General features: G+C 39.9%; 2 protein-coding genes and 1 pseudogene across 7 annotated transcripts in view; 2 read left to right on the top strand and 1 right to left on the bottom strand.

Moving 5' to 3' along the window:
- The window catches only part of AP4S1 (adaptor related protein complex 4 subunit sigma 1), a 75,657-nt gene extending 66,634 nt beyond the window's left edge, over positions 1 to 9,023 (bottom strand). For 3 of the 6 annotated variants that reach the window (XM_057544694.1, XM_057544693.1, XM_057544695.1), the window contains exon 1: positions 8,740 to 9,023. The gene's annotated coding sequence lies outside the window, so the exon portion shown is untranslated. Of the gene's footprint in view, positions 1 to 773; positions 960 to 8,739 lie in introns of all 6 variants that reach the window. The other 3 variants (XM_057544689.1, XM_057544691.1, XM_057544692.1) reach the window with 2 other exon arrangements.
- LOC114237739 (small nuclear ribonucleoprotein G-like) lies at positions 2,429 to 2,644 on the top strand (annotated as a pseudogene).
- The window catches only part of STRN3 (striatin 3), a 127,160-nt gene continuing 113,048 nt past the window's right edge, over positions 8,102 to 22,213 (top strand). The window contains exon 1 of the mRNA XM_057542693.1: positions 8,102 to 8,612. Coding sequence (XP_057398676.1) covers positions 8,331 to 8,612 — 282 coding nt within the window. The 5' untranslated portion in view covers positions 8,102 to 8,330. The remainder of the gene's footprint in view (positions 8,613 to 22,213) is intronic.

Below are 22,213 nucleotides of genomic sequence, written 5' to 3'. Positions count from 1 at the left end.
ATGGTGGTCATGAAAGAATCCGCTGCTGTAACCTTAGAGGCATTATTCACCCTTTGTGATAAGATGTCCTAATAACCCCACAAAACAACTCTTGAAGAGAGATAATAACAATAGAAAACACACAGTGCTTACCAAACAACCAGGCGCTGTTTCGAATGCTTTAACCTACACTCATTTAATCCTCATAATAGCTTTATGAGTTAGAGACTGTTTTTATCCTCACTTCACAGATATGAAAACTTAGTCACTTGCCAAAGGTCACCAAGTAAAACGGCAGAGGAAGGACCCAATCATGTTAGCCAGGCTCCAGTGTCTGCGCTCTCACCCACTGCTCTTTACCTCCAGGTTTGCCTCAAGACTCCAGTAATTCAGTGACGGCTGTAATATGACCATGGACGTACAATTTCACTCTCCATTCACTAGCGTAAATCTAGGTCTACCCAGTTTGTACCCTCTATTCAAAGGCTTTCACTGGCTAATGGCAACATGTGCATATTTTGGCAGGTTTAATCTTGACCCCAGAGTGTATCACAAAAGGTGCAACTCTAACAGACTATTCGCTTTCAGTTGATCTCAACAGGGAGCCTAAAGCCTATGAAGTGGCTTAATCAGATAATGTGAAACTTCAGGACAGAAAAGCTCATACTACTGCATTTATTACAGTGTGTTTAACATTTGTAATCAGACCTAAACTTCCAAAATTCTCATGTCTGACTCGCTCTCTTAGTGAGTTCAGCTAATCTCCCTTTCTACTTCCAATAAATAAAACATACCCAGCAAATGCTGTCCAAGGCAAGTTTTCAGACACGCATCTGAATTTAGTATCATTCTTGTTCCGATCAGGTGTCAGGGTAAACACAGAGCCTTTCAGGTGGACTGCTTGGCTGCCCTTTGCCCAGGAGCACTTTTTGTTTTACTGAATTTCACAGTAAAGTACAGCAACATGTTACAGCTCCTGGCTGAAAATGTAAATAGGAGAGTCAAGTTGTCAGACAAGAGCCTGCCCAACTGTTCCCAGAGGATATTATTCATACTTAAATTTACACTCACTTATATCTCACATCTCTGAATAGCAAAAATGTCACAATTATTTTAGCAGTGATCAAATAAGTTATTTCAATAGCAGGGCTCTAATAAATAAATTTAGGTTAACTAGCAGGCAGTTTAAACTTTAAAATGCCAAGAGTGCAGAGAAGCAAGGGAGTGGTGTTAGTAGCAGAGCAGTTCTGGAAGTTCCCGGGATCCCCTTACAAAAAACAGTGAGAGCCACGAGGATGGAAAAAAAGAAAAAACTATACAGTACCATCTTTACCAAAAACCAAGGGGAAAACATCCCCTGGAACTCCAGAACACTAACTACCCTTAGCAACTAGAATGGGGGAACCACACCTGTGCTAGCAGAAGTGGAGGTTTGAAAATGTGGTCCTGTAAGGGTCAAAAGAGCCAAGGAACCCAGAAATCACCAAGTCATCATCCAAAGGAAGGGCACCCCCCCCCCTCCTTGACGTGGGAACCCCAGGAGGGAATCTAAGTATCACACTGAGAACTGGGAGGAGATCTGGCAGGATCTCTTTTGCCAATGAGTGCAAGGAAAGGTCCCAACCAGGACCCCGAAGGCTCGGCAACATCCAGTGGAAGCTCTTTAATAGAAAGACTCCCGCGCTGAGCAGAAACTGTTGAGAGTAGAGCACGATATATGTGTTAAAAGACAGCTAGCTAGCTAGCTAAGGCTGACAACAGCTAGATCAGGCTGATCAAGTTTAGTACATTACAGTACTAAAACTGAGACAACTAGACATTATGTGCTGCCTGGTGTGATGCAACAGAAAGTACATTGCATCCCCAATGGAGAAATATTTTTACCAAAAAAAATTAAAACCTGAATCAAACCTAGCCTCTAGATCTAACTCCTAGTTTACAGACAATATGGAGGAGAAAGGAATATGCTAAATAATACAATAAAAATGCAACCAGCCAAATGTGGGAAATTCTGCAGGATAAATAACCTCCCCTCTTCAACAAATAAATGGCATGACGATGTGGGGGTGAGGGGGGAGACAAATTTAAAAAGACCTAAAGATACAGCAAATAAAGGAAATATATAGATTTTGTTTGGATCCTGATTTGAAATCACCAACTCTTAAAAAAAATTTTTTTTAGATAATTGGGGGAAATTGACGATGGACTAGGGATTATACTGTGTAATGGAATTACCACTAATTTTACTGGTGTGATAATGGTATTGTGGTATGTTGAAAATAAAAAGGTCCTAATCTGTTAAAGATACCTAGAGAAGTATATACCAATGAAATAGTATGATGTCTGGGATTTACTTTAAATTATTCCGAGGGCCGGCCATGGAAGTGTGAGGGAGGCCACGAATCCCATTTCAAGGTATCTTTGAGCTTGTTGAGTAGACGCCATAAGCAAGGCTCACCCTCCTGAGTTGAAAAATTTATGGACAAGAAGTTATCACTGAAATCAAATGGTGGTGGACATGTCCAAGGAATCTTTGGGGATTTGATTCCTTTATGAATCTTGCAATAGATGAATGTGCAGAGACAGCAATTGGTGGATGACAGAACAATACTGGAATGGCAGTATAAGGGAAAATAGTATCATCATGTTAGAAGCCTTGGAATGAGTATAAACAAAGGTTGTGTTCATCAAAGAAATCAATTGCTTCCTCATGTCCCATCTCCAAAGGGCCTGTTTTACTATCATATAAAAAATTGAGCAGTGTACATTTTCATATTAAACTTTCTTGTTAAACTTTTTTAATAGTCAAAAACAAATTCTTCACACAGGAAAAAAGGGGAATAGATGAAATAAGAATGGCAAAATCTTGATAACTGTTGAAAATGGCAGTTCATTAGACTTTTTTTTTTCTACTTTTGCATGACTGAAATCCAAAATAAAAAGTTAAATAAAAATGTCTAGGGACTTCCCTGGTGGTCCACTGGTTAAGACTTGGAGCTTCTACTGCCGGGGGCATGGGTTCAATCCCTGGTCGGGGAACTGAGACACCACATGCTGTGTGGCCAAAAAAAAAAAAATGTCTTACGCACAACATGATTTACAACATCTGATTACTATATTGAAAGCTATAATACAAAAGGAGCAATAGGAGTTATTTAAAAATGCTCTAAGGAATTCTTTAATCTTTTTTTGTAGGGTAATTGTCAGGTACTTTAGGTTAGTCTATTAATAGACAAAACTAAAGGTTACCATCTTTAAAAATGTTATCATAAAAAAATAAGGTTTTGTGAATTTTTGCCAAATTTAAAACATTTTCCAAAGAAAACACTATCTTTAGCAGAGATTTCCCAGGCAAGGTGTCCATGTCTGGTACCATTCTTCTGAACATTCTCCCCTGCTGCTCCAACAGGAGACAAACCACATTTCCAAGATTGTTAAATTATTACCTAGGAAAGTTTTGGCAATTTCCCATTCAGTCACATTTTCCAGTCATTTGGTTCTCATGTTTATAGACCTGGCTGTTCACTTTTAGCCAATGTTCAGGAGTGACTTGGTTCCAGGCAATCCTTTTTTCTTTTTTTCCTTTCAATTTTGACATCTCTATGAGTTAGCTGTTATACAGTATTATCACAGGCTACTGCTTTCTGACTCATATTACCCAGGAGACAATTCAGGAATGAACTTGGACTAGAATTTTATATAGCATGCAGAGTTTCCTGAAGGTCTTGGTGCCTATTTTTCTGTAATCTGTGAAGGTCCTTTTCCTTTTCTTTTCCACACAATATACTATTTGAATAGTTCAGGTATCCTGCATATATTTCTACACTTTTCTTAGCCACAAGCAACTGCTTTAATGAGAAGTAGATATCTGATCTTATTATGCTGGTTAAACCACAGTGCAGGTCAAAGCTGCCTCCTTTTCTGTTCCATCTCCATTATACACTTTGCTCGTTTGGTTTTTGAACACATGCCAACTCTTCTCAAAGATATTTCTCTGGGCTCTAATATTCATTTGTTTTCTATATTTATAAATGTAAACACTATGTAATTTCCCCAAGTGACTGAATCACCCTGAAACTACCTAAAAAATGATTTCAAAAGTGCAAATGATTTGGGAGCCAGAGGTAGCAATATTAAATCCATTGACAGGACAGAAGGAGGCAGAACTGTAAAGGGAGACTTTATTTCTTGTTTCCAAATAAACATGTATACTCACTGATGTAAGAGTAGGAACACTTCCTATTCTACTAAGGGCTGCGGAAGTGACCCAGAACTCTTATCTCAGCTTTCTCTCCTCATAGAGATACGAATACTTGTCACAATCTTTTCAGATGATGGAAAAAGATGACTAGATCAGTGATTGTGAACCAGTCTGAGCTTTGTTAGTAGGATGTCAGGTACATAGTCAGCAAGGCATGAAAGTGAATGTTTAGGAAACTGACTATGGACTAGGGTTAGACTGTACAATGGAATTACCATTAATTTTATAGGTGTGATAATGGTATAGTGGTATGTTAAAAAAAAATCTGTTAAAGATACCTAGAGAAGTATGTACCAATGAAATAATATGATGTCTGGGAAGGAATTCACATAGTTCTCAAAGTCAGGGTCAAAACACTTTGTACATCAGGTATTGCAATAACTGGGAAGAAGGCATCTGAGTGTTAACCACTCTGATGTATTTAAAAGACTAGAATTCCTTAACATACTTTTGCTGATATAATATATGCACATGAAATGTGATAAGTCTCTTTTTGGTCAGGTAGAATAAAAACACAGGTGTCTAAGATTAGCTAATGGGGAAAAAAAAAACCCTTAAAATTCTAAACTGATTAAAGATATAAATAGGCAGGCATTGAAACTGAGAGAATCAATGGGAGTGGAGGATAAATGAACAAGACTGATGAAAGGACAGAACAAACAGGAAGTTTCAAAGGTTGATGCTGAAAAGAGGAAATGACTCAGTCACAGTTTAGGAAGGGAATTCCAGTTAGGTGAGTTGTAGGTGAGCCTGGGAAAGCTCATTACCTACAGAGAACAAGATTCTAGGAGCTCACTGCAGACTGTCCTTGGAGTCATGTACACAAAGCATAACATCAATACTGTAAAAAATAATCTCCCAATAGAGGAGAAAATTTTGGTGTCTTTTACTATTAGTGCTCATGACAGTTCTGGTCATTGAACCTCAAGAGATAATTGGTACAATGGTAGCAAAAACTGGTAAAAAAAAGATTGAGGTGAAGGAAAAATATTCATATTAGTCTAGTATGAATTTAAGTTATTCATCAAACATTTATTGGGGATTTCACTGTCCCAGGCACTGGGGGTACAGTTTTCAACAAGAGGGGCATAGGTCCTGCCCCTCTAGGAGGCTACAATCCTGCAGATAAATGACTATGATCTGGGAAGAATATGGTTTAGGATTGCATTGCTGACATTTATAAAACCATGGACAAAGTGAATCCAGACATGTTCAACTGGAATTCTTCAAATAGGGAGTGTAAGAGACAGATCTGGATAAGACTTTGAGGAAGTAAGGGTGCTTGGTGCTAAGTAATTTGCCTAAAACTAGACTGGAAAGTTTGTGAAGGCAGAGATTATGTCTGTTTGATTCACAGTGGTTCACCAGAGACTAACAGAGTATCTGAAAAATAGCAGCCAATCCAGAAATTTAAAAAAAAATGAAAGAAAGTAAATAAGTGAAGCAAAGATTTGCAGTACCTGTTATGTGACTGTCTTGCTTTCATAGTGTTTAGTATGTCACCGAGGAGTACATATATAGACAATTTAAATACAATGTAATAAGTATTAGGAGTTAAGCATGGGATACTATTAGGATACTATACTAAATAATTCATGGACCTGGAAAGCTTCTTGGAGGAAGAAATACTTGAGACGAGTTTTGAAGGAAGAAGGGAAGGAAAGCCAATTGGATACAGCATGTATTAAATTCTTGTGGAATGAAACAGCATTACACATTTGAGGAACCCAAAATGGTGCAGATTAGCTGGAGAGAACGGGGTACCATGATGGTGTGATGGTAAATTAGGCAATAAGGACTTTTATATACTATGCTAAAATTTGGGCTTTATTATAAGTCTGGTGATGATCATTAATATATTTAAGCAGGGAGTGATAGGATCAGATCTGCCTTTTGAAGATCACTCAGGCATCAGTGGTAGTGGAAGGCGGGGGAACAGTAGAGGTGGGAAGGTTTAAATTAAGACATGTATGAAGATATGGAATAGAGATAAAAGATATTACTGAGAAAGGGATTGGATGAGGGGGCCAAGTGAAGGAAAGGTACTAGAATGACTGCCAGGCCTCAGGTTTGAATGTGGTACCACTTAATATGATAGGCAATAGAAGAGCAGACTTTGTTTTTTTTGAAGGTGAGTGGGGAGGAAAAAGGATTATAAATCCAGTCTTTACTTGAACTTGATGTACCAGCAGGAAATATTAGTGGGTATGCTCCTCTTCTTTTGATGCCAATGTAAGGGAGATCAGTCACACCCTCTCACAAATTTTTCTTGATGTATATGGGTATTGAGGCAGTACAGTATTTCTGAACTTTTTATGTGCTCTGAGGCCCCTCGCAAATGAACAAGATTGAATGAGCAGGTTGTATGTTGGTTGCTATGAAATGGAGAAATAGTTCTTAACAATTCTGTGACCTCAGACCTCATTTCATATGTAAATAAAACATGGCAGCATGGGTAACAAGTCCAATCTGCTCTCCATTAAACTATAATAACAGTAAAGCAGATATGATAAAATAAGATGTACTACTTTATCTCTTGGAAATTACACCGAGTGGTCGTGTATATTCCATAGCGAAAATTCTATTGGTAGTACAGAAGCGAAAAATTTGAATGCAATAAATGTTATATGCGATTTTCCTGCATAGCTGTAATTAATGAATCTTTTTTCCTTATGTTGTTAAATATCATTTTTGTCCTATTTTTTAACCAAATGGTTATTAGCTACATTAACTTTTAGAAACTTACTAGTTCATTAAGGATGTTTCCGGGCAACCTAAGCACATAAACACACACGCTATGGTACTTAAACGATTAACCTTGTCTTTTATGTGTATATTACATTCACTAAAACAACCCAGGAAAACATTTTTAGCCGTTCATCTAGGGTTTTAAATTGTCTTCACAATGCTCTTATTTTCTATTTCCATCAGAAGATTCTGCTATGAATGACAATATTTGTGAGCTCATTCACTTCTAAAATATCAAATTGTTAGTTTAACCAGTCTCCTCCACAGTTTTCTTTCTCCCTCTGCCCACTATCAAGATCTAAAGATTTTCACCTTCCCTTCTCCCAAAAGAAAAATGAAGACAATCGCTACTGCTCCCCTGTCAAACTCCCCAAACACAACCCACCCCAGAATAGGAAAGAAGGGAGGCAAAGTGGTACAAGTTGCGACGCGCGACAGGGAGCACAGAATTGGGACCAAAGCCCAGAGACAGAGAATCAGTCTCCACGTCCGGGAAGATCTGGGCTCTTTGCCAAAAGAGAACGTCCCCAAAGCCCCGGGAACTGACTGGTGCTAGGAAACCAGAGAAAGAGAGAGTGACAGGCAGAGAAAGAGGCCCGACCCTCTGGGACTGCCTGAAAACACGCAAGGAATGCAAAAGAAACGTCAGGAATCCGGGACCGGCTTCGGCCGGCCAGAGCAACCAACCAGGTTAAAACCCAGCTCCAAAGGCAGGCGCGCCGCTGAGACCCTTGGGTGGGGAACGGCGCTGGGGACTGACTGAGAGAGGGGTACGGATTCCTGGGAAGGCAGAGACCGACTCTCTTCCAAAGATTGGATTCAGTGGCCCACCGTCCGGACTCTGCCGCCAGACTCCCGCAGCGAGCCTGGGGGGCGGGCTTAGGGGCGGGGCCGAATCTCCTTCCCCGCCTCTAACGGCAAGCCGACTGCGTCCTCAGTACGCCTGCGTAGGGTGAGGCCGGACTCTTATTTGGCTAGTAGGCGAGCGGGGGCAGCGGCGTTCTTTACCCGGCATGCTGCGCGGGAGCGGCGGCCCTACGTCTCTCCCCTTCCCAACCCTGCCCCCCCTTACCCCTCCCGCCGCGGCCCCCCCTTCCCCCTCCCGCCGCGGCCCCCCCCTTCCCCTAAAGTGAGTGAGTGAAACTGGCAGATGGAGGAGGGACTGTAATGGCGGCGGCCGGCAGCTCCCTGCTCTGACCCACGGCAGGCATTCAGCAACAACCCCCTCCCCGCCCCTCTCCCAGCCGGCCTCCGCCCCGCCGCCAGCGCTGGGCCACCCTCTCCGGCCCTTCCCCCAGCGGTCGGCGTCTCGCCCTGCGCCCCGGCCGGGGCCCCACACACAATGGACGAGCTCGCCGGAGGCGGTGGTGGCGGCCCCGGGATGGCGGCCCCTCCACGGCAGCAGCAGGGACCTGGGGGGAACATGAGCCTTTCGCCCGGGGGGAATGGAGCGGCGGGCGGCGGGGGTCCTCCGGCCGCCGAGGGAGCGGGTCCCGCGGCAGGCCCAGAGCTGTCCCGGCCGCAGCAGTACACTATCCCAGGGATCCTGCACTACATCCAGCACGAGTGGGCTCGGTTCGAGATGGAGCGGGCGCACTGGGAGGTGGAGCGGGCCGAACTGCAGGTACCTCGCTGGGGTCGGTGTGCGGGACGGCTGCGGCGGCGGGGTTCCCGGCCGGGGGGTGGGGGGGGTGGGGCCGGGACTCCCCTCAGTCGGAGCCCGAGGTCTTGGGAGGCCGAGAGAAACCTACCTGTGCGGCTCGGGGGGCGATGGTCCTGGCTACGGCTCTTCCTCTAGCCCCCCTCCCCCCTTCCCGCAGACGCTTGTTACCCAGCCCTCACTAGCTGCGCTGTGCGGGCTTCCTTGGGGCAGCCATTTTGGCTTTTAGTATGGCGTCTGCGGGGGCTCCTCCGGAGGCGGCCTGCGCGGGTCTCCGGGGCTTGGGGCCGAGTTCCTCTCTGTGGGAGAGAGTCCGGCGAGGGGCTGTTGGGCACTGAGCTTGCTCTTGTTTGTGCCTCTTGAGATGGAGAACCGGAGGGGAGGGATTGGGACGGGCATTTTACCACCTTTACCCGGATCACCCCCCTTTTCCGATTTGGCATGTCTGCCCCCCTCCCCCGGAGTTGATAACCCTTACTCCTTGACAGCCACGCTTCTTTCCAGGGCTGCTACCGAGCACAGTGGCTTGCGGCTGACCTGTGAAGTTTTCATTTCCTACCGCCAACTTTAAGTACCTTCTTACCTGGGATGCTGCCTTATTCACTTAGATTCCCTTTGAGTTCTTAGCGACTGACTTATCAGCGCTTCTCTGTACTGAATTTTTCTTCTTAGAATACCCTTCACCGTCCTCCATCCCCTTCTTTACACATAAAAAGCCAAACCAGAATATCTGTGCCGTCTTTATGAAGATTTAACATTAACTTGGAGTAAAGCGTACTTGTCTCAGGTTACCAACTCACGCAGGGGAAGCAAAGTTAAATATCCTCAGGATCCTTCATAATTGAGCCGGACTCAGTCTTAAGGTGAAACTTTGATAGGTTGGTTTACCTAACTTTTGGAAGATTGTTGGTGTTTTAAGGACTTATGTCTTGTATTTCAGAAGGACTACATCTTTTTAAAAGGATTGTTCAACTCTTTTGGGTGTTTGTATTTATTTTAAAATCACTTTCCAAGGCAAATTTAGGCTTAGAAGAAAAAAGGCATGCATCTAAATAGTGTTGCACCTGTTCTTCAGGCTGGTATATATTTAGAATGTAAGTAGTATTGTTCGCTGACATACATGTCATATATGCCTGGGGTGAATGGTTAGGGAAATGCAGTGTTGAAAGAAGGAAGATTGGATTAGCTTAAAAAGGGTGTCCTCAAACAAATATGTATATCTTCAGTTTGATTTTGAACCAGTCGACTTTTATTTGTCTCTACAAAGTTGGGAAAGTTAAACTTTTGAAAAGTAAGAAACAGATATTTTGACACTTTACCAAGTCTTGAGAAAGTTAATTATAAATTAACACCTGTTAGTCAATTCAGTGTTTTAGTGCTTTGATATACTATTGGGCTCTTAAAAATATAACATTTAAAAAGCTAAAGTCAAAATTGTTTTTTTGTGTGTGTAGTCTGCTTTAAAATATCTGGGATGTATAGAGTTCTGTTGATGTACAACTTTTACTACACCATGTGCAAACTTAATATTCGGTGTGACGCATTTATTTTTAAAAATTGCATTTACAAATGCATTGAGGCTTGGGCTCACTAAATAATACTTCACCAGTCCCTGATACAGTGTGTATAACCTTTGTACTGTTATAGAAAAGCTTGAATTTAAACACTTTAAAAGTTAGCAATTGCATTAGTCATTCATAAGTTTCACTGGTGTAAGTAGCTGAAAAATGTCTTGTGTCTAAATTAGTAAAAAATCTGTACAACAGTGAGGTCTATCTATATTGTCTACCCTAGCCCTTGCTTTCCCTTCTAATTCTCTTCTCCTTGACCGAAGTCTTTTAGGGAAGATTCATTTTGCTTGCTTGCTTTCAGTTATCTACTGTTGTCATATTAGTTCTGATATAGCCATTCTAAACTTTTTTTGTTTGCTTTTTTTTGAAGAAGTTCTGCAGTGTTTCTAGACTCTTATTTTTTTTCCAGGAATTTTTATTATTTCACACTGATTCTTTTGGAATAAAATGTTCATGATTGTGTGTTTTTGTTCTGTATATTTCTCTAAAATGTTTTATTGGGCTACTTAGTTAATAGGATTTCAGGTTTGCTTCTGGAATGCTGAATTTGCTTTACACGTCTTCAGTCTTTAGTAAGAATGCTTGTGAGATGCACATTTTAAAATGTATGTGTTGAATAAAAAATTTGTTGGGAAAGTTTAAGTGAAGCATGAATGGATTTAAATTGTAAACTTAATTTTAAGAAAGATAACAGAAATAAGAGAAGTTGCATATCGTTATGGTATATACATCCTTGGGTACACTGTTCATCTATACATTATTTAAAGTATTCAGTATTAAAACTATCCAATAATGAATACAACAAGGCTAAGGTATACCTCATTTTGATATAAAATTTCAGTGTGGAATTATATTTCCTGGCTTTGGAAAGGATTTTAAACTGGAAGTTTGCATTATGGTTCTCTTCCCTGTAAAAGGAATTTTGAGTAAAGGTCTTTCTTAGAAGATTGGAACTAAACCAAAGGATGTCTTAACGCTCTTTCATCTTGTGATGGTTCCTTACCTGGGACTAAGGTAAAGCTTTGTTAATAAGGCTCTAGGACAGTGATTTCTAAAAGAGAGTGCTAGTGGTAACACTTGTAAAACTATAAAAAGTATGCAGGCCTTTGTCTCATCCTCCAGAGATTTGGATTGATTTGGTCTAGGGCTTGGGAAAAAATGGACTGCTTGTGGGATTTTGGCAGTCACATTAAATAGAAATTATAACTGCCATTTCATCAGCACTACAACCTTATGAGGTAGGTATCATTTCTATTTTACAGATGAGGAAACACAAACAGTTTAAATAACTTTGCCAGCTATAAAGTATTGCAGCTGAGATTTGAACCCAGGTTTATCTGAATCCAAAGGCTTTGTTTGGTCTTTTTACCACTCTTGAAACCATTGTGTTGTGTTGTTGTTTTGGTATTTTTTGTAGAAATGGAATCTGACTTGTAATTCATTATGTGGCATACACCACTTCAGTACATTTCAAAAAAGTTTTATTGAGCCCCCATGGCATGCCAGGTCTAGTTTATATATATTGCAAATATGTCCTTATATTTTTTTCTGTAGTTAGTGTGTAATAAATGCACTTACGGTATATACAAAATGCTTGTGTGCCAACTATAAAAATATGACATAGGTAATACATAGAAAATGTAGTCCTGGAGTTTGTGTTCTAAAATTACTAATTCTCCAGCAAATGTAAACTTTTAATTAGTGTTTGTGTTTGCATACTCTGGCATACAGATTTGTCATAACGTGACAGATATTGCCACCTAAAGATCTTAAGTTAATAGGAGATGTTTCTCTCAGACATAACTTGATTTCTTCATTTTTAATGGGGGGAGGTAATTGTTTCCCTTTTAATCTGTTATTGCCAGGGTTTTCTTAGGGTAGTCTAGAATAATGATTTGCAAATCCTTGTTCCTTTTCTATTACAAGATTTTTTTAAATCTACTATGAAATTATAAAAAATAAGAACAGTATAGAGATTTTTCATAAAGGTGTTCCTTTTATTCCGAGAGTTTTAGCCTTCATAAAGACTTGCTGTTATGCAGTTTTCCTTTTTCAAATGGTGGTGGCAGTAGAGTAAAAAAATTTTTATTTGATAGAATTAAGAGTCCACAATCTTATGTCATATTCTCCCTGTTTCTTTCTTTTTTTTTTTTTTTTTAAAAGAGGTTGGCAATGAACATGCAATTAGATGCTTAATTGCCTTTTTTTTTTTTTTTTTTTTTTATTTATTTTATTTTTGGCTGTGTTGGGTCTTCGGTTCGTGCGAGGGCTTTCTCCAGTTGCGGCAAGCGGGGGCCACTCTTCATTGCGGTGCGGGGACCGCTCTTCATCGCGGTGCGCGGGCCTTTCACTATCGCGGCCCCTCCCGTTGCGGGGCACAGGCTCCAGACGCGCAGGCTCAGTAGCTGTGGCTCACGGGCCCAGCTGTTCCGTGGCATGTGGGATCTTCCCAGACCAGGGCTCGAACCCGTGTCCCCTGCATTAGCAGGCAGATTCTCAACCACTGCGCCACCAGGGAAGCCCCTCCCTGTTTCTTTTTTGAAGTCCTTGGAAACAAAGTCTAGGGACCCCTAATCTAGATTTCTTTTCTCCATTTACCCCTTAATCCTCTTTTTTTGCTCTCTCTCCTTATACCTATCTAAACACTTTGTAGAACACTTCTTTCTGTTGGTGGTTGACCTTCAAATTGCCAAATCTTGAGGCCTTCTTACAGATTATGTGCACTTAACCAACACTTTCTGCTTTTGACAGTTTCTTCCTCAAAATCCTTTTCTTTGGCCTATATTCTGTGATTTCTTATTTTCCCTTTGGTCCACTTATCACTTTTCTTCATATGTTTCCTCTCCTTTGGTCTCAGTTATCATTACTTGGGGTTCTGGTTCTTTTTGTTTTCACTGTAAATTTTGAAATATACTGTGTTTTTTGTTTTTGTTTTTTGCTGTTATTCCGATGCTTCAGTATTAAGTCCTTTAATCCTAAAAAAACCCAATGAGGTGAGCACAATTGGTTTCTTTTGTTGGTGGTGGGTTTTTTGGTTTTTTTCTTTGGACACTAGACTATTGGGGCCCAGAGGTTAAGTAATCTGCCTAAGATCTAAGATCGTGTAACTAGGAGTAGCAGAGCTGGGATTTAAACCTAGGCAGGCTGGCTCTAGAGGCCATGTTCTTAGTCACTACTGTATTTTTGACGTTCAGATGTCTCAGACGTATTTCTAACTTCCTGTTTAAATTTTCTACTTCAAATTCAATGCATCCATTATTCAGTTCATCTCAAATGCCTGCCTCTTTCCCCCCACAAAAGGCACTTAACAGGGCTTCCCTGGTGGCGCAGTGGTTGAGAGTCTGCCTGCCAATGCAGGGGACACGGGTTCGAGCCCTGGTCTGGGAAGATCCCACATGCCGCGGAGCAACTAGGCCCGTGAGCCACAATTGCTGAGCCTGCGCATCTGGAGCCCGTGCTCCGCAACAAGAGAGGCCACAATAGTGAGAGGCCCGCGCACCACGATGAAGAGTGGCCCCCACTTGCCGCAACTAGAGAAAGCCCTCGCACAGAAACGAAGACCCAACACAGCCAAAAATAAATAAATAAATAAAATTTTTAAAAAATTAAAAAAAAAAGGCACTTAACATGTTTATTCTCCTTTATTCCCTGTTATGTTTTTTTTTTTTAATAAATTTATTTATTTAGTTTTGGCTGTGTTGGGTCTTCATTGCTGCGTGCAGGCTTTCTCTAGTTGAGGCGAGCAGGGGCTACTCTTCGATGCGGTGCGCAGGCTTCTCACTGCGGTGGCTTCTCTTGTGGCGGAGCGCGGGCTCTAGGTGTGCAGGCTTCAGTAGTTGTGGCACGCGGGCTCGGCAGTTGTGGTTTGTGGGCTCTAGAGCACAGGCTCAGTAGTTGTGGTGCACGGGGTTAGCTGCTCCGTGGCACGTGGGATCTTCCCAGACCAGGGCTTTAACTCGTGTCCCCTGCGTTGGCAGGCGGATTCCTAACCACTGTGCTACCAGGGAAGCCCCCCTGTTATTGCTAATGTTTATTATCATCCTTCCCATCGGCAGATGCTAAAGAGATCAGTGGGTCCTTCTAAAAATGTTGAGTCTTTGGGTCTTATTGATTCTAGTATGATTATTCAGTGAATATATTTCAGTGTTATTTTGTGCTACGTACTGGGTATATAATGATATATGAAGCAAGGACCTTGCTGCTGGTGGAGCTTATACTTGAGAAATAATAAAATGTGATAAATCAGAAATTAACAGGATGCTGAGAAAATAAATGGTGATGGGAAACGTGTGTAGATTGTGAGCTTTCAGGTAAATAGCTAAGCAATTATTGAGCAGTTCCTATATGCCAAGAATTATTTTAAGTTGTTAATACATATCTTAACGCATTTAATTTTTGTGAAGCCCCTAGGAGGATAAGGATACTTTTAGATCTTAAGTGTGACTACCTAACCATATGTTTTTCAGTGGAAAGGAATAGCGTTAAAATAAGTTCTAAAGCAGGAAAGAACTTTGTTGGAAGTGTGAGCTGGATTTTAGTAATTCAGTGGGCTATCTAATATAGATAGCCTCAGTATCCTAAAATATATTTTAATTCAGTGATTATTAATTTTTTGGAAATATAGTCTCCTTTGCATAAAAACTTTGGAGCCTTTTCTAGTTAAAAAACAATTTTTTGGCTTCGAATATACTTGAAGCCTAACTACTGACCTAAGGAAGTAACACTGATTTAATCTGTGCTTTAAATTTCTTTACTACAACTGTTTTAGTTCAGGGTGTTCCTCCTGCCTGATTTCTCTGGAGGAATCTTAACGTTTTCCCTCCATACATGCTCCTCTCTTAAGAGTTTATCCTTTATATTGTAAAAGGATGTATCGTATGACTGTATTACATATACCCTTTAATTTTTATTATGGAGAGTTTTAAACATATTAAAAAATAATATAGCAGTCTGTGACCTCCCATAAACTTGTCACTCATCACTCAGTAACAACTCTTGACCAGTCTTATTTTACTTATACTTCTGTCCACTCCTCCCCTGTTCCGAATTATTTTGAAGCAAATCCCAGAAACATACAATTTCATCCATGAATATTTCAGTATATATCTAAAAGATAAGGACTTTAAAAAGACAACTGTTGTAGTTGCATAACAAATTAAGAAAAATGAACAATTCCTTAATATTATTGATATTATCAAATATACGCTGTTTGAATTTCCAGTTTTCTCAGTTATCTTTGAAGAGTTTGTTTGAATCAGGATCCAAATAACACATTGCTATTGGAACCCCCTCCATCTTTCTTTCCTTTTCTTTGCCATTTTTTGTTGAAGAAATCAGATCTTTGGTCCTATAAAGGTTCCCAGAGTCTGTGTTTTGCTGAGTGCATCTCTGATACAGTTTAACATGTTCTGTTGTCCTGTTTGTTTTCCCTGTAACTTGGTTAGTTGGATACAGGGTCTTGATACAGACTGGTTTATTTTCTTTTTGGGGGTGGTAGTGGGGGACAAGACTACTTCACAGTTGGTGATGAGGTCTTCCATCAGAAGGTACAAAACAGTTCGTTGTCTTTCCTGATGTTAGCAGCTGTTGATGTTAGTGTTTAGGAACACTCATCCATTAGGGCCACCCTTAGTTTTTTTTTTTTTTTTTAATTAATTAATTAATTAATTTATTTTTGGCTGTGTTGGCTCTTCGTTTCTCTGCGAGGGCTTTCTCTAGTTGCGGCGAGCGGGGGCCACTCTTCATCACGGTGCGCGGGCCTCTCACTATCGCGGTCTCTCTTGTTGCGGAGCACAGGCTCCAGACGCGCAAGCTCAGTAGTTGTGGCTCACGGGCCCAGTTGCTCCGCGGCATGTGGGATCTTCCCAGACCAGGGCTCGAACCCGTGTCCCCTAGCATTGGCAGGCAGATTCTCAACCACTGCGCCACCAGGGAAGCCCCCACCGTTAGTTTTTAAAAAACTTCAGAAATTGAGATATAGTTCACGTAACATCAAATTCACCCCTGTAAAGTGTACAGTCATCCCTCAGTATCTGTGGAGTGATTGGTTCCAGGACTCCCCCACCCCCCTCTCCCCTCTATCCCTGGATGCTGAAGTCCCTATTATAAAATGGTTTCGTATTTGCGTATAAACCATGCACATTATTCTGTATACTTTAAATCTTCTCTAGATTACTTATAATACCTAATACAACATAAATAGTTGTAAATACAATGTAAATAGTTGCCTGCAGTTGCAAATTTAAGTTTTGCTTTTTGGAACTTCCTGGAATTTTTTTTCCCTGACTATTTGATGCACAGTTGGTTAAATCTATGGATGCAGAACCTTGTGGATACAGAAGGTTGACTGTACATTTCTCTGGTTTTTAGTGTATTACTGTGTTGTATCATCATCATCACTGTCTAATTTGGAAACATTTTCATCACCTACAAATGAACCCAGTTTAACCTGTTAGTAGGTAGTCCCAATTCCCCCTTTTCCTTGGCAATCACTAATTTCTGTCTGTATGATAGAAAGAATAGTCTTTCTATCATAGAATATCAAGAATATTCTGAACATTTCATATAAACGGAATCATACAATATGTGGCTTTTTGTGAATGGCTTCTTTCACTTAAGGTGATGTTTTCAAGGTCCATCCATGTGTAGCTTGTAACGGTACTTTATTCCTTATTAGGGCCGAATAATATTCTGTTGTATGGACATACTACATTTTGTCCATCAGTTGGTGGATGTTTGGGTGTTTCTACTTCTTGGCTATTATGAAAAGTGCTGTTATTAACATTTCTGCACAAGTTTTTGTGTGAACATATGTTTTCAGTTCTCTTAGGTATATACATAGGAATGGAATTGCCAGGTTATGTTCAACTTTTTGAGGAACGTGCTGAAGTGTTTTCCAAAGTGACTACACCATTTTACTTTCCCACCAGCAATGCAGGAGGGTTCCAGGGCCACCGTTACTTTTTTGTCAACTTTGAAATATATTTTTATTACTAAAAATTTTTTTTTACAAAATACCTTTCCTTTGATTTTTTTTTTCAAGTTGTGTTTTCTCTCTCATAGACTTTTATTTTTTAGAGCAGGTTTAGGTTTATAGCAAAATTTAGCTGAAAGTACAGACAGTTCCCACATAACTCCTCCCCCATCAAAACCTCCCCCAACATCAATAGCTCCACTACTGTGGCACATTTGTTACAATTGATGAACCAACACTGACCCATTATTATCAACCAAAGTCCGTGGTTTACATTAGGGTTCACTCTCTGTCTTGTGTATTCTTTGGGATTTGACAAATATATAATGACATGCATCCACCTTTGTAGTAAATAATGCTTTCACCGCCCTGAAAATCCCGTATGTTCCACCTATTCCTTCCTCCCTCACTGAAACCATTGGCAGCTACTGCTCTTTTTTTTGTTGTTGTTTTGTTTTTTTGTTTTGTTTTTGCTTTTTTGTTTGTTTTTGGCTGCACTGCATGGCATGTGGGATCCCAGTTCCCTGACCAGGGATTGAACCCGTGCCCCCTGCAGTGGAAGCACGGAACCTCAGCCACTGGACCACCAGGGAAGTCCCACCTAGTGCTCTTTTTACTGTCTTCCATAGTTTTGCTTTTTCCAAAATGTCACGTAATTGGAATCATACCATGCATAGCTTTTTCAGAGGGCTTCTTTGACTTGGTAGTGTTCATTTAAGGTTCCTCATTAAATGTCTTTTTGTGGCTTGATTGAGCTTTTTAGTGCTGAATAATATTCCATTGTACATATGTACCACAGTTTATTTGTCCGCTCACCTGTTGAAGGACATCTTCAGTGCTTCCAAGTTTTGGCAATTATGAGTAAATATAGATGTGCAGGTTTTTGTGTGGATGTACGTTTTCAAGTAATTTAGGTATATACCAAGGAGCTTGAATGCTGGATTGTATGATGAGAGTATGTTTAGTTTTTTAAGAAACTGCCAAACAGTTTTCCAGAGTGGCTGTGTACCTTTTTTGCATTCCCACCAGCGGTGATTGACAGTTCTTGTTGCTCTACATTTTGTCAGCATTTGATGTCAATGTTTTGGATTTTAGCCATTCTAATAGGTGTGTAGTGATATATCATTTTAATTTGCTATTCCCTAATGACATAACAGTGTTGAGCACCTTATTTGCCATCTGTATGTCTTCTTTGGTGAGGTTCTGTTCAGAGCTTTTGCCCTTTTTAAAATTAAATTCTCTGTATCTCCTCCCTCTTGATATTTACTTTGTTTTGGGATGGAATGGTGTTGGGCCTTGTTTCCAGTCATTTATGAGTAATTGTTCGGTAAATGGCAGTCATATTATTACTTAAAACACGTATATTTACCTTAAGAAGTACTTTAATGACTTAAAGGAATGAGTAATTATAATATCAACTTGCCTTTAGCTGTCCTTCCAGTGAAGCTACCAAAGGCAATGATTAAATTTATTTTATCTGGAGATACTTGTAAAGTCTCTAATTGTAAGAGAGTGAGATCTGTGGTGGTTCCAAAACCTAGTAAATAATCATAATCACCTGGGATCTTTAATAATACAGATTCCCACATTCTATCCCTGGTCATCGTGATTCAGTAGTTTGAGGTAGGATCTGTGTTTTTAAAATGTATAGCTGGTGATTCTGATAATCAACCAGGTTTGGGAACCTGCATGATCGAAGTCTTAACGATTTGGTGTAATCCAGCTCTCCATCCTCTTTTCCTTTAACATTGTCATTCCTCCTATTGACATGTTAAACTTGAGCCATATATCACTCCTTCTCTGCACTCACAGTGGCTTGCACTGTGTATGATTACATTGTTGCACTTTTCTTTTTTATTTTCACTTTCTGCTTTCCAGTAAATTGAAGCTACTTGTTAACAGGAACTTGCTGGTTTTGAATATGCTGCGAATTTTTGTTGGATTCAGTTGAAACACCCTGTGGTGTGTTTGATTACATAGATGAAACCATTACATGTCCATAGAAAGAACTATTAATAATAGTACCTGTTAACATTTAATGAGTGCTTTCTGTATGTTTGGAATCATTCTAATTTGTATACCGTCCCTAAATCATAGATAACAAGTATTTCCATTTTAGAGAGAAGGAAACATGGGCAAGAGTTTAAATAACTTGTTCAACATAAAACAGTAAATAGGTAATGAAGCCGGGTGCTGCCGAGTTGCTTTTGACCGATACGTTATGCCATCTTAAGGTAATACTGGTACCTGGTGTTCATTGGGACCACCTCGGTGGTAAAGAATTGTAAACAAATGACTAATGAATAGGGTCAGTGTCACAAGATTTAAAAGGCTATATATAAGTGAAGTAATTACAAATGTGTAGTGAAATTTTGGATCATGTTTAGATAGATTTTGTTAAAAAGTTTTAAAAATTCTAATTAAAACATTTTCAGACTCTTAATTTTATTTTTTGAATAGTTAATGCATGGTTCAAAATTAAATCTTGTACTTACCATGAGCCTATCCACCCTTAGTGTCCTACATTAGTAACCACTTTTATTAGTAGTACTATATGTATTCCTCCAGTGTTTCTTTATGCAAATAGATGTAAGCAAATATGTATATCGATTTTCTTTCCTTTCTGATACAACAGTTTGTAAACTATATACCTGTTTTTCACTTTGCTCTTTCATTTAACATGTTTTGGAGATTATTCTGAGTCTGTTAGTAGAGAACATTCTCACTTTTTATAACAGCTGCATAATAGTAGTATTCTACTTTGTGTACATGCTGTAGTTGATTTAATTACTCCACTATTGCTGAATGGTTGTGTTAAAGTTTCAGAAAACATTTGTAACTGTGTTCTTAAATGTGTGAGCAACCAACCAGCCTCTGCCAAAAATAAACTCTATTATATTGCTTCTTTGTTTTGTAGGATTATAATATTAGCAGTTAACAAAGCATTATACAAATTCGTAATTTTTTTAATTTCATGGCTTGCACTCAAGTCTGAATTAGGGGTCACAAATGTTTTAGCTGTGAAAGCCATTAGTTAACCAGTTTCATTTAAGCTGTAAGTCTGTTACTGAAATCCTGAGGAACAAAGGAGTGAGAAAGACAAAACAAAAAAATGAAATAGAAAAAAAAGGGGGTGGGGTGGATGGGAAGAGGAATAAAGGCAATGATAGAGAAACAGTGGATGGGTGTGATAATATGCCACCAACAGTTGTCTCAGATAATAAAACTATTTCAGGGTGGCCTAAACTAACATTTGTGTTTTTGCTTTTTCCCAGAGCTTTAAAAAGTGGACCAGGGACTTCCCTGGCAGTCCAGTGGTTAAGACTCTACGCTTCCAATGCAGGGGACGCGGGTTCGATCCCTGGTTGGGGAGCTAAGATCCCACATGCTGCCTGGAGCGGCCAAAAAAAAAGTGGACCAGACTTCCATAAGCTTATATTTCATAAGAGAGGGTGGGGGTGGGGTCGAGACTCTAGAAAGTATATAATTATGAATCTTTATACTTTGCGTATATCACTGCACCCTGGTCATTTTCTTCTTAATATTTAATGTAACTTGTAATTTTAAAAATTGTCTCTCCCGCCCCCCACGCACACTTTTAAGATTGATTGTAAGCTCTTTGAGAGGAGGGACCTGTCTTTTTAAAAAAATTAATGTATACCCAGTGTGACAGTAAAGGGTCTGACACATAATAGGTGTTTGCTAAATATTTATTAAATGAGTGAAGTTGCTGAGGATGTTCGATTAAGCTGTTAGATATGAGAAACTGAATTGTAATTTTTGTAGTACCATACGGAAAAAAGCCCACAAGATAGTGATAACACCAGCAGTAAATGACTACTCTTCCCTCATTCCCTCATTTGATATTGGAATGAAACCAAGCTTTCTGTTTTTTATTATAAGGTATTCAAAATACCTTAGTCCTGTCTCCCCCTTGTGGGAAATAGAGTATAAGAGAGATCACAACTGCAGTTAAAATGAATCTGTGCTTGGGATTAATGCATGGGGGTGGGGGTTACTTTTTCCCCTCAAATAGTAATGAATGATTTTTATGAAGAATATTTGATGACTGGGCAATGCTTATGATAAACTAAAAAACAGAGTTCGTATTATGTGCTATATCAGCTATGTTAAAAATTATATTGAACAACCCAGTACAAATGTTTTAAAATACCTTTGTGATTTTTGTGTGATGGGATTATTGGCAACCTTTCTATTTTCCCTATTTAAAAAAAATAAAAGGCCCAGCAAACATAAAGTAGGTGTTTTCTTTTATTGAAATGGATATTTCAGAAATGGAGTGTTTTTTTGTTTTTTTGTTTTATTGTTTTATTTATGGCTGCATTGGGTCTTTGTTGCTGCGCGCGGGCTTTCTCTAGTTGCGGCGAGTGGGGGCTACCCTTCATTGCAGTGCACGGGCTTCTCATTGCGGTGGCTTCTCTTGTTGCAGAGCACGGGCTCTAGGCCTGCGGGCTTCAGTAGTTGTGGCTTGCGGGCTCTAGAGCACAAGCTCAGTAGTTGTGGCGCACGAGCTTAGTTGCTCCACGTCATGTGGGATCTTCCTGGACCAGGGCTAGAATCCATGTCCCCTGCATTGGCAGGCGGATTCTTAACCACTGTGCCACCAGGGAAGCCCCCTGGAGTGTTTCTTTATGCACATGTATATAAAGAGAGAGAGAGGGAGACACAGATGAACAGACACCGCTGAAAAATACTTTATCATAAAACAGCAAGTTGAACTTAGTGTTTTTAATGAGTTTATATACTAGTTTATCTTTTCCCCATTTTCTTTTTAATTGATTTCTTTAAAAACTTACAAATACCGTGTTTTATTCATGAAGATTTTTTGATGTTTTAAATTTTTTGTGGTTGGATTTAGTTGCTTTAATTTATTTTGTAAATTTTTACATTAGGGTTTTTTTTAAATTTTTTAAATTTATTGCAGTGTTGGGTCTTCATTGCTGCGAGCAGGCTTTCTCTAGTTGCAGTGAGCGGGCTTCTCATTGCGGTGGCTTCTCGTT

The sequence above is a fragment of the Balaenoptera acutorostrata genome, chromosome 3 (genome assembly GCF_949987535.1).
Source record: "Balaenoptera acutorostrata chromosome 3, mBalAcu1.1, whole genome shotgun sequence".
NCBI lineage: Eukaryota > Metazoa > Chordata > Mammalia > Artiodactyla > Balaenopteridae > Balaenoptera > Balaenoptera acutorostrata.
This window is presented reverse-complemented; position numbering and strand designations above follow the sequence as displayed.